The 12,349-nt window shown below is 37.9% G+C and overlaps 1 protein-coding gene across 1 annotated transcript; it reads left to right on the top strand.

Annotated features, from left to right (window-relative positions):
- Positions 1–9,249: 9,249 nt before the first annotated feature.
- LOC107043191 lies at positions 9,250–12,043 on the top strand. Its single transcript, XM_015264559.1, has 2 exons — positions 9,250–10,856; positions 10,969–12,043. Exons 1-2 carry the CDS (start codon positions 10,179–10,181, stop codon positions 11,077–11,079), a joined length of 789 nt encoding a protein of 262 aa, XP_015120045.1. The 5' UTR covers positions 9,250–10,178; the 3' UTR covers positions 11,080–12,043.
- Positions 12,044–12,349: the final 306 nt, after the last annotated feature.

Below are 12,349 nucleotides of genomic sequence, written 5' to 3'. Positions count from 1 at the left end.
GGAGCTACAACATGTGTTGTACGAAAGTGTGTTACGTTCTGGGAATATGCAGGAATCCCAATCGTGAAAGAGTGTCATGCGATCGAGAGAATGGAGAAATTAGTGCAACAGTACAAGACTATTCTCAAGTACGGCTCTCGGAAGGAAACATCTGTCACATTTAAAGTTAAGGAAATTGACTTCATATGTATGCTGGGAGACTTATTCGATACCGCTCATCAAAAGCAAGTGGAGGCGATGAAAGACGAAGCAGCCAAGACTTTATTGAGTCTGCATCGAGAGAGGGGAAGAAATGGTTACTTGGATAGAATCATTGACACGGGAAGATGGCTCGTCCACGATACACAACATGAAGAAGAAGAAGAACGAACCGAAGAAATGAAACAAGGTATGATAATTAAACCAATGGATTGTTTTTCCGTTTTTTTTAAAGAATTACGGTGCGTTTTCATTAGTCTATATGCTATGCCCCTTGCTATGCTCACTAAGAGGTGGAGCGAATTTGACAATTGAATTCCATTTCTTTTGGGATGAAGAATATCCGAAACTGTTGGTTTTCTCGCCCTACTGCCACGCGATTATTAAGGATTCTTATCCGGTGGTTTGGAATGTTTCCCTCTTACGGTTTGGGATGTTTCCACCACTCTGCGCGCTCTCCGTAAGGATCGGCAATCCCCACTCCATCGACTGAAGTAGGATGTGAACATAAGCGGGTTCACAAACTTTCTGAATCGACTTCTCGTTTTATTTCAAACGTTTCCCGCACGCCTGCACTATTAATAATAGAAAAATCTCCTCAGCAAGTATTTTGTAAAGAATTTGACCAAATTTGGTGACAAGTCCAATGGCTTTATGACGGTCGTTTCTCAGGTATACAGATGTCGGGTCGGTGCAATGGGTATCCTTCAGGTTAAACAGTATGTGTCATCTAACGAAATTTTTACCCCGCCTCTAAATATATTCTTCGTTGATTTATTTTTTGCTCTTCTCGATATTCTATTTTCAGTGAAGATATAAAAAAACTAATTGCTCATTCTACATGATGAGATGACGTCATTATGGAAGGAGGGAAAACAATCAGAGATTTTATAAGAAAAACGAGAAAAATTTTAATGCTCCTTTAATCCTACAATCGAGGTGCAAAATCCCGGCAAAGGAAAAATCCTATACCCCGAATGATTTTCTGATGATCTTGCCCGGAAAAATTCTGAAAAACACGATCATGATTGTAGTTCCGGATAGGGAGAATTGTGGGAAAGATTGAGGAAATCACCAGCAAAAACGATAAAATGGAGAACAAAGTAAACATTCTGGGGCAGCATGGGAAAAATGCAAATGTTGCCTAATAAACTCCATGCGCTCGGGAATTTTATGATGTCATTTTAGCATTTCGGAATCATTTGGGACTGCTTCACATTCATAAACTTTTCACCGAATTTTCCGGAACGGCACGTTGATGAATCAGTATTTGGAGTCATTTAGTCGGCTAGTGGATGCCCAAATATTACCTGAGGTATGTTAAAGACCCATTCCAAAGCGATTTATGATGAGTCAAAAAAAACAAGTTTCTCGTTCATTTCTAATTGGTTTTGGGGCTCTAAACTTCTACCTATTTCGTCCTTCAATTAACACAATGCGTTGTGACATTTTCCCTGGTCTGCCCTAAAGGTCAGTCGAGCGAAGACCTCCAAACAGTGTACATTCGAGCAATCGTTGTATTATAATTTTTTTTTCATACAGTAAACAGTGGCAAAAGCAGACGTTAATATGCCGGAAACGCGACAAGTGACCGACATTGTATTTATCGGTAACGCAATTCCTGAAATTCCCGGAAATCGATTACCCTCCAATAGACAGGTTTTACAATGTTACTTCTATCATATAAGATATGCTACACCGAAATTCACGGCCCGCGAAGCTGTAGTATGTGTTTTACGAAAGTGCACCATCTCCTGGGAATACGCGGAAATTCCAGTCTACGATGAATCATGTTCAATCCGTAAGATGAACAAATTGGCGGAGGAGTATAAGACTATCTTGAAGTACGGATCACGGAAGGAGACATTTATGACGGTTCAAACAAAAATTATAGATTTTAAATGTAAGTTGGACGATTTGTTTGACATCGCTCTCCAGAAAGAAGTTCCTGTAGAAGCAATTAATTCATCGAAACAAGGTACGTCAGCAGCACTGAAAATTTTCTTCCCAACTGTTTAGAAAAATACACACGCAATATTTTTGATAGATATCTTCGCATCTATGAGAGATGGGAAATTTTTTCTTACTCTGGTTTATCACGTATGAAAAAATTCAATAGAAAACCTAGCTAATTCGCTAGAAAATTCTATTGGAATTCTATAGGAATTCAATGGAATTTCTATAAGATTTCTATTGCAATTTTGTTGAAAAATTCTATTCGTTTTTTGCATTAATTTGATTGGATATTCGACAGGAAAAATTCAATAGATTTTGAATTTCTGTTTGAATTTTTCTCTTGCGATTTTTTCTATAAGAATGCTTGGGCATCAATTTTCTAAGTTTTTTCCACTCGGATTCTGTAATGCAAAACAAAACAAAATACAGCAGAAAAAACTCAGCAGTTGTGCCCAATAATTCTAATAGAAAAAATCTCAAAAGAAAAATTTAAACAGAAATTCAAAATCTATTGACTTTTCCCTATCGAATATCCAATAGGGTCAGCGCAAAAAACGAATAGAATTTTTCAACAGAATTTCAATAGAAATGCTATAGAAATCCCATAGAATTCTTATAGAATTCCAATAGAATTTTCTAGCGAATTCGCTAGATTTTCTATTGAATTTTCTCATACGTGATGAAAAGGATTAAGCACTAATTCTCTAATCTTGTTTGGATTAAAGGACGACTCATTTCAATCCTGTATCGCTGAATTTTTCATAGGTCTGTAAAAAACGAAATAGAAAACTTTGTTAATTTTTTAATCAGAGGAACAAAGTTGTAGCGAACGGACACGCAGAAAAAAAGTGGATTAGCTTTAGTAACTAGTTTCGAGATTTTAGAAACTCCTGTTTTTAAGCTTTATCCTTGGTGGGATCATAAAAACTAACCAATTTGGGGATTGTTTTTAAGAACTAACATTTTTTAAAACCAATGCTTAATTTTTCTCAATTTTAGAAAATTTTCAAATTTAACTAAAAAATTACGGCCGAAAAATTTAGAGGGCATAAGTGCCCCATATATAGGAAGGGGTGCCCAAATATCGGGAGTTTCATGTGCGAGGAGAGGGGATTTTGCAAAGAGGGGGAGGGGGGGTTGTGAATTGAGAATTCGAAACCAAAAAAATTGCGTCAATGAGTTTTTCAAAGATATCTCCAAAATTAAGGGAGAGAGTGAATTTTTACGAAAATTTGGAGGAATTCGGGGAGAGTGCATTGAGAATTCGAAACCAAAAGAATTGGATCGGTGAGTCTTTCAAAAATATCTCCGAAACTAAGGGAAATGGCGAATTTTTATTGAAAAGCGGCAGGGGGGGTGTATATCGAGAATTCAATACAACTTCCCTCCCCCCCCCCAAATTTTCGTAAAAATTCGCTATCGCCCTTAGTTTCGGAGATATTTTTGAAAAACCCCAACGATAACCCACCCTTTCCTAAAACAACCCTCTTTCGAAAACCGCTCTTTGCAAAACCCTCCTCTTTGCAAAATCCCCCCTCAAAAATTGAAAATTTTTTCTCGATTTTAGAAATGCGATTGAAGGAATGAAAGCAACATCTATCGATCGAGAATTATATTCTCAATAAATGACAGCGGTTTCATTCCTTAATCTGAATTAGGGGCGGAGGAATGAATTTTCAAAAGCGCGGAGTAACCCCGAACGGCTCTCCGGCGTCGAGTGAGCCCGGAGGGGCCCCCCGATTGGAAAATTCATTTCTCCCCCCCCCCCCTAATTAGTATGAAGGAATGAAAACAACGTCTGTCGATCGATAATGATATTCTCAATGAATGACAGTGGTTTCATTCTTTAATCTCTATCAGGAACAGAGGAATGAATTTTCAAAGCGCGGAGTAACTCTGGACAAGTTCTTCTCATTCATTTCTCCCCTCCCTAATTGAGATGAAGGCATGAAGCCAATGCCTATCGATCAAGAATTGTATTTTTCATAAATGACACCGGTTTCATTCCTTAATCCCAATTAAGAGCGGAGGAATGAATTTTCAAAAGCACGGAGTAATTCCGGACAAGTTCTACTCATTCATAAATGAATTTCTCCCCTCCCTAATTCAGATGAAGGAATAAAACCAAAGCCTACCGATCGAGAATTGTATTTTTAATAAATAACAGCGGTTTCATTCCTTAATCTCTATTAGGAGAGAAGGAATGAATTTTCAAAGCGCGCAGTAAAAAAAAATTATATTCTTCAATTTTTTCTGAAATTCAGTATATTTCGGTTTAAAATTAATCCCAATCATCATTAATTTTAAATGATTTTTTCTAAAACTTAGAAAAAAGTTTCTAGATTTTAGAAACCTAAAGGTTAGAAACCACGGTTTCGAAAAATTTTGAAACTTCATTCTAAAGCTAATTCATTTTTTTTCTCTGTAGAGGCTTATCAGAAGGTTCTTTGCCAAGTCAAATATTTGTGATATATCAATTCTTTTTTATGATAGTAACTCAAAATTTTGGTTCATTTATCAATTTTGCTTCCGAATGGAAGCATTGTAATCGTGCTGTTTTCACATTCTCTAATTTTGATTGGAAATGATGTAGAATCGTCTGAACCGTAAAAATACGAAGTTTGGCGACCATGTCTGTCGGTGTCAATGTCCATCGCCACCTTTCCGGTGGTCAATTTTTGGAAAATTGAGTAATTAATTGGCTAAACTTATTCCAAAAAATCTGAAATTTTGTCAGATTATAGACCTTAACAAGGACTAACTCTGTGCAACAGTTCAGCCCGATTGATCAAATAGTTTTTGAGAAAAAGCTATTCGTTTTTAAATCGTCTTTCGTTAATATCTTCGAAGCTAGTCAACCGATTTCAATTTTTTTTCCAAAATATTCGTTTCGATGCCTTCTATCCGAATCAATCACAACATATGTACCCGTTCATACAGAATTTTCAAAATATTTCCGTTTTTCTGTTTTTTCATAAAAATCCTTGTAATCACTCTAGCTTGTACAAAAATTGAGATATCAACTTGAAATTTGGACAAAATCTTTCTCTCATGATAACAATCTTTCTTATTAAAAATGAGCTCAATCGCATCGGTAGTTTCCGAGATATTCGACTTTCTCTGAAAACGTTTCATGTGCAATAGCTTAAAAACTACGCAACCGATTTCAATATTTTTTTTCAAAATATTTGTTTCGATGCCTTCTATCCGAATGCCTTCTATCCCATTCGGAAGCTTACTACCAATGGAATTGGTAGAAATGCAAGAAAGAACAAGAGTTATAACACATAATGTAATGGTCAGATGGCTTCGGCCAAAAAGGCTCGAACCCCTGCTTGTTTTTCTATGAATTGTAACATGATAAAAATCATGTACTGTTCCTCGCCTGAACTGACCGCGGATCATGGGGGGAAAATTAGTATTTTTACCTCAGCGAGGAGTCGGATCACCCAGAGCCACAATTGTCATTTTGTTTTTTTATTTCTATTATTTACTTTCTTTTCATCATTCTCTCGAACTCTGTCGATCGCGCTCACCGTGGGTTACGTGAGCTTCGTGATGAGGGGAGTGGAGCGGAGCATCGGGAATGACTACAAGTCGGCACTACAGCAGATGACGAGTAGCACACCGACTAGCACGCACACACCGAGTCGGGGAGACTCACACCACGAAGGACGCAAGAGACGATCGACGCATGCCAGCAGACATCTCAGGCTTCTACGTGTGAACCCCCACCGCCTCACCGATGGATCGGGGGCGCAAGGCCGCCCAGTAAAAAACTCATGCTGCAACATTGAGGGGGCATCGGATTATGTTGGCTTCTGCGCTGTTCAATGCGGATCACATCCACCGACCATGCAGCGCAGGTCTCAGTTCTCTGGGACTCAGGAACTGGGAATTATGACAATTTTAAAATTCCCAATTCAAAATGATATAATAACGCGGATTCTCCGCGCTTCATCGCGTGATCGGGGTGGGGGTAGAAAAGATTTTGAGGTTCCTCGGGGCGATGTACGGCCCCGACGGACACTCTTCGCTGGGGTTCAGCCATATTCAGTCGCTCTGCGCAATTAAAGTTTTATTATGCTCTTTGAGCTTCTTTAAATTGTTAAAACAATTATTACTTTGGTGTGCCTGGATTTTCCAGCCTTTTCCTGACGTCGCCGTACTGAGGGTCCAGACGAGTTTACCCTGGAGTTTCTCGCGTATCAAACGGTGAGCGTGATTTAATTTTTGAGTGCTCGCGTAGTTTTTCGATTCATTTCTCCGGTGGCCATTTTGGACACCGTTTGAGTGTTAAAATTCGAGCCTTTTGCCTTCGGGACGCGGCACTCTGTGGCCTGTGGCCTCATTCCTTTATTTCCATTAGTAAATATTAATTATTTCATTCATATTGTTGCCGTTTATCGGTTTTGATTTTGGAACTTTGTTCAATTTCTTCATTCGTGTGGCTCTCGCGTCGCCATAGCTTGCGGGTGATCCTCGCATCTTAGCGTCTCCCACGCATCTCAAAAATTATTATTATTCCTTTTAGTTAGTTAGTATCACTAAGTTAATTACATTTTTTTTTTGGTTTGTCTAGCGTCTTTGCTCGCGGGAGTCCTCTCCCGCACGTGTACAAAATCCTACGTTGACTCTCGTATGGACGAGTAAAAGAACAGACTTAACTCAAGGATTAAAAATTTTTTTTTTTGTTGTAAAAGTTTGCATATTGTTGAGTTACGCTCATTGTAGCCTGTTCCCACACGCCTCCGCGGTTATCTGAGCTAGTCGTGGAACGCGGCTCAACGGTGTGACCTTGTCCTTTGGCGGTTAAAAGGACTGGCGCTCTTTTTGGCATTTTGTCTGCTCTCGTTATTCCCGTCGTTCTAATTCCGGGTTGAGAGAGTCCAAAAGGGTCGCTGAAAGTTCGTGGAGAACCACGCGTCTGAATCCCGTAGACGCGCTTGCAAAAATACCTCACAGAATTTATTCTCGATTTTCCTTCTTAAACAATCAGGTGGACTGGGAATAGCTGCTTCCAACTACAGCAATTACCTTCTCGACAAAAGATGAAGGCATCGATGTTTTATTGAAACAGATGGACGATGATGAAGACAAAGACCCCAATTATGATATTAAATTGGCGTCCACAAAACCCAAAAGGCGGAAGATCATGACTGCGGGTATTACGGCCGTTTTGGACAGAGCTAAAGTTAGCGATCGGATGGCCGCACGCGTGATAGCCGCCACCTTAATTGCAGCTGATATGACTTTGGAAAATGTACATTTGAGTCGAGAAACTATCCATCGAAATCGGCGAAAACATCGAGAGTCTCTCAGCAATATGATTCGAGATAATTCGAAAATGAGATCAGCTCATATACTCTCTGTGCACTGGGATGATAAACAGCAATCAGCGCCAGAGAATAAATTCAAAAAAATTGATCGGCTTCCAATTTTAGTATCTGGCCATGAGTGGTACCAATTACTTGGTGTACCTAGACTCGAGAAAGGAACTAGAGAAGGACAAGCCGAAACAAAATATAAATGCTTGAATGAGTGGGACATGCTCGATGATACAAGTGCTATGGTTTTTGATACAACTGCGAGTAATACAGGCCCTGTCAATGGTGCATGTATCTTACTCGAAAGATTACTTGACAAAGATGTATTAAATTTAGCGTGCCGTCATCATATTCATGAGCTACTCTTGAAAACAGCTTGGGAATCGGTCATGGGATGTACTTCTGGCCCTGATGTCCCAATTTTTGAAAGATTCCAAGGTCAGTGGGAAAATATGAATAGAGCAGAATTTTCCCCCGGAATTCAGGATATCAAAGTAAAGGAAGCTTTGCATCAGGATATAGCAGAAGTGCTGGCTTTTGCTGAGTCGCAATTGAAGGTTAGTTACGAGAGATTTTCTGATTTGAAAAAAATGTATTCCCTTATATTTCAAATATGCATCATATTTCGTGTTTTTATAGTACGATTAATTGGTTTAACTGTCGTTTTTCTCGATACTTCATAGGATGGAACCATACGTATGGACTAAATGGAGTTTTTGGAACTGGTGGTGATATTTCTACGTGGAAATTTGGTGAGAGTCAATCGGTTTCGAGCTTTGGGTCCCATTCATCATGTTAGGTGGATGGCTGAAGCGATTTATTGCCTCAAGATTTTTTTATTCAGAGACCAGTTCCATTTGACATTCCAGGAGAAATCCGGTTTGATAGATACATGCATTTTCATTGTCCTTTCATATCAAATAGCTCGGTTCACGGCTTCAAATGCAGTTATAGCTCCAAACAACGATTTGAATTTGTTAAAACAACTAACAGCAAATGCTAGTGGTCTTAATCCTGTCTCGTCGAAGGTCTGGAAAGCTGTACTGGATAAGTTCGTGACTCACCTTTGGTATTTATCAGAAGAATTAACCGCTCTCGCTTTTTTCGATGAAAAAGTGAGTGCTAATTGTAAGAGAATTATGTGTGAAGCCATCAAATCGCGTCCTGCTCTCAACAAAAATAGGAAGAACAGAGCAGAAATAAAAGATCGGACATTAATTCCCAAATTGACCATAGATTCATTTGTGACTAAAAATTCCATTAGATTTTTTGAAATTTTGAAAATAAATAGCAGCTTCCTGGATAGTGATCCCATCACATGGAAAGACAGACGATTTTGCAACAGCTTTCAAAATTGTCAAGTCTCTCCATGTTACAAATGATCTCGCTGAAAGGAGTGTAGCTCTTGTGAGCGAGTTTAATGACTTGCTCACGTAAGATAATAGACAACAGTTAATGTCAGTTGTTAATAAATTCCGAGAAGTTTCGCCGAAATGTGACAGAAAACATTTGGAGCTTTCTTTAGAGAAATATGTAAATAATAAGTCGACGGAAAATTCAAATTGTATAGAATAAAAAAAAATTATATTATTGTTAACTATCATTATATTCATGATCTTGTTACTTTTACGTATGATGACCTTTATTTCCATGGGAATCACTTAGCCATCAATAAAATAGTACAGCCGCGAAATTTGTTATTGTAAAATTATTATATATAATCAAGAAGAAATCGTCTCCGGACATTACAATCAAGTTCAGAGCAAACTTTCGATGTGAAAATACTCATTCTACTCCAAATTGAGATATTTTTATCAATCAAGTTTTGTTAGAATTGTGGTTATATGGAGAATTGAAAAGTGCAGATTTCTCATTAAATTTATGGAAAAGTAAGAAATTCATTTATTATAAAAAAGGGCATGTTTTGATTTATTGGATGTTGTAAAGAACTCTCGTACGAGCAAAGGTCTGTCCAGCTGGGTAACCCTCTCCATTTCAGTTCATTGCTCCCATTAGGAGCACCGGATAATCTGACCACCTGACACTTGCCAGAATTTTCAACATTTTCTTTTGCATTTTTCTCCATGACACCTGACACTTTCCAGAATTTTCAACATTTTCTTTTGCATTTTTCTCCATTTAGTAGTGAAGAACTATACTTCTCTCTTTCTGAGATCATAATAGAATAGTTGTATAATCTCGTGTCAAGATCTGGAAAGAATCGGACAATTTGAAAGATTACCGCAGGTCTCTGAAAATCTCCATTTTCGGTAGAAATCAAACTTTTTTTTAATAACAATGAACGAGTTAAAAAATGTAAAAAAATATTACCATTATTTTTTGGATCTCTGCGAAAGATTGAATAGTGAAATGATGATTAAATGTTGATATTTTCCTCACAAAATATTGGATCAAAAATGCAGAATCGTTTTTACGTACATTTTATCATAAGAAATCTTTAAAGCGACGTGCTGTCATAAGAAACATTGTAAAAAATCGAAAAAAATTACACCGTTTGTTCATTTTATGTACTAACATATTAGGGTAGCCGTGAAACTGAAATTGGAATTTTCTTCTCGTGAGTCTACCTAATAGACAACGATTATTAAGGGACATCAATGCCCACGAGACCTAAAAAACTGAAGATCGTGAATCCAGATATCATTGCCGTGTTGGATAGGGCCAAACAGTAATCGCATGGCCGCACGGGTGTTAGCAGCAACCTTAATGACAGTGGGCATAACTCTGGAAGAGGTCCATTTAAGCTCCGAAACTCTTCATCGGAATCGACAGAAACAACGCGAGGTGTTGGATCACAAAATCGAGGATAATTTTAAAAATAGACTGTCTCATATCCTAACAGTGCACTGGGATGGCAAACAACTATCGGCACCTGAAAACAAATTTGAAAAAGTTGATCGCCTCCCAGTCCTTGTGTCAGGCTATGGATGGAATCAATTGCTTGGTGTTCCCAGACTCGAAAGAGGAACTGGGGAGTTGCAAGCAAAAGCCGTTCACCATTGCCTGAAGGAATGGGACGTCGTTGATAACGTATGCGCCATGGTATTTGATATCACTGCCAGTAATACAGGCAGCGTAAATGGTGCCTGTATCCTGCTTGAGGAATTACTTGAGAGGGATCTTCTGTACTTAGCATGTCGTCATCATGTCTATGAACTCGTCTTGAAAACAGCATTCGAGTCATCAATGGGAGGTACATCTGGGCCAGACGTTTTGACTTTCAAACGATTTCAAGTGTACTGGGGCAAGATTAGAAAAGGAGAATTTTCGCCCGAAGTGAACGACATTGCAGTAAAAGAAGCACTGCATGATAATATGGCAGATGACCTCGCTTTTGCTGAAGAACAATTGGAGGTTAGTTACAGCAAATTAGTCCCATGAAAGTCACTGGCTCATAATTGATATCTTTATTATATTGAGATTTAGAAACATCAAGATTGAAGGTTTTAATTTTGTTCATCCACAGAAAAAGAATATCCGCAGCGACTACAGGGAGTTCTTGGATCGTAATTTTCCTGGGTGGAAATTTGATGAAAGGGAATCGTTTCCGAGCGCTTGGGCCGATTCATCATGCTAGGTGGATGTCTAAAGCGATTTATTCACTGAAAATATTCTTGTTTCGAGATCAATTTCGTCTAACATCCCAAGAAAGTTCAGGTTTAAGAGATGTTTGCATTTTTATTGTTCGCCTAAATCAGAGAGCTTGGTTCACGGCTTCAAGTGTAGTAAGCGCTCCTAACAGTGATTGGGATCTGGTGAAAGACTTATTGACAAATTCTGGTAGTGCTAATTGTATTTCCGCAAAAGTTTGTAAAGCGGTATCTGAGAAATTAGTGAACCATCTCTGGTATTTATCAGAAGAACTGATTGCTTTAGCTTTTTTTGATCCAAACGTGAGTGGTGAGTGTAAAAGGAACATGTGTCGCGATCAAATCGCGTGCTCCTCTCGATGATGGTAGGAAAAAGAGAAAAATAGGAATCAAAGATCGGAAATTAATTCAAGAGTTGAGTTTGGACTCGTTTGTTACTACAAATACAATGAAATTTTTTGAGATTCTAAAAATTAATCATAGTTTTTTGGATACTGATCAGACAACTTGGGAGGCGAGAGGAGATTTCACCATCGCCTTGGAAAGTAAGACATTTGCATGTGACGAACGACGTTGCTGAAAGGAGTGTGGCTCTCATCAGCGAGTATAATGACTTACTCACAAAAGATGAGAGCAGCAAACACCAAGTAATGTCAATTGTTGAAAAATTGCGCGAAGTATCACCCGATTGTACAAAAGATAGTCTCAAATTTTCATTCAGAAAGTTACTTCAGTAACATGCCAACCGAATCTTCAATTAGTATACATTAAAGTATTATTGTCAGTGTACCATCATAGAGAAATACTCTCTCGAAAGTGTAATCAAACTTTTCAACTAAATATCAAATGTCATACTTAGTTCTAATTCTTGTCTGAACTCACTAAACTAATTGCCACCTGGAAATTTTTCCCTTCAATTTTTTTCCGTTTGTTTCATATTAATGAGCTATAATTTATCACTATGCAATGTCCGTGATTCATCTATTAATGTTATTTTCAGTTGAACAATTGTTATCTTTTGTCAAAACTATGAAATTCACATTCACAGTGTAAAATTTGATTTTTATTTTTCAATACTTTTCCTTTAAAAATCCCAATAAAATAACCTCCAAATAGAGTGTGACCTTTCAATATTTAATTATTATTATTTCCTAAAAGGGGGATTTAAGGCAATTAAATAATGAGGACAAATGAGGGATAAAATTAACTGAATATCTATATTTCTATTAATTTACATAATAGANAGGGGGACAACTC

This window comes from Diachasma alloeum, unplaced genomic scaffold (genome assembly GCF_001412515.2).
Source record: "Diachasma alloeum isolate Michigan unplaced genomic scaffold, Dall2.0 Dall_scaffold_00553, whole genome shotgun sequence".
In the NCBI taxonomy this organism is placed as follows: Eukaryota; Metazoa; Arthropoda; class Insecta; order Hymenoptera; family Braconidae; genus Diachasma; species Diachasma alloeum.
The sequence above is the reverse complement of the archived record's forward strand: the minus strand, read 5'-3'. Positions and strand labels throughout refer to the sequence as shown.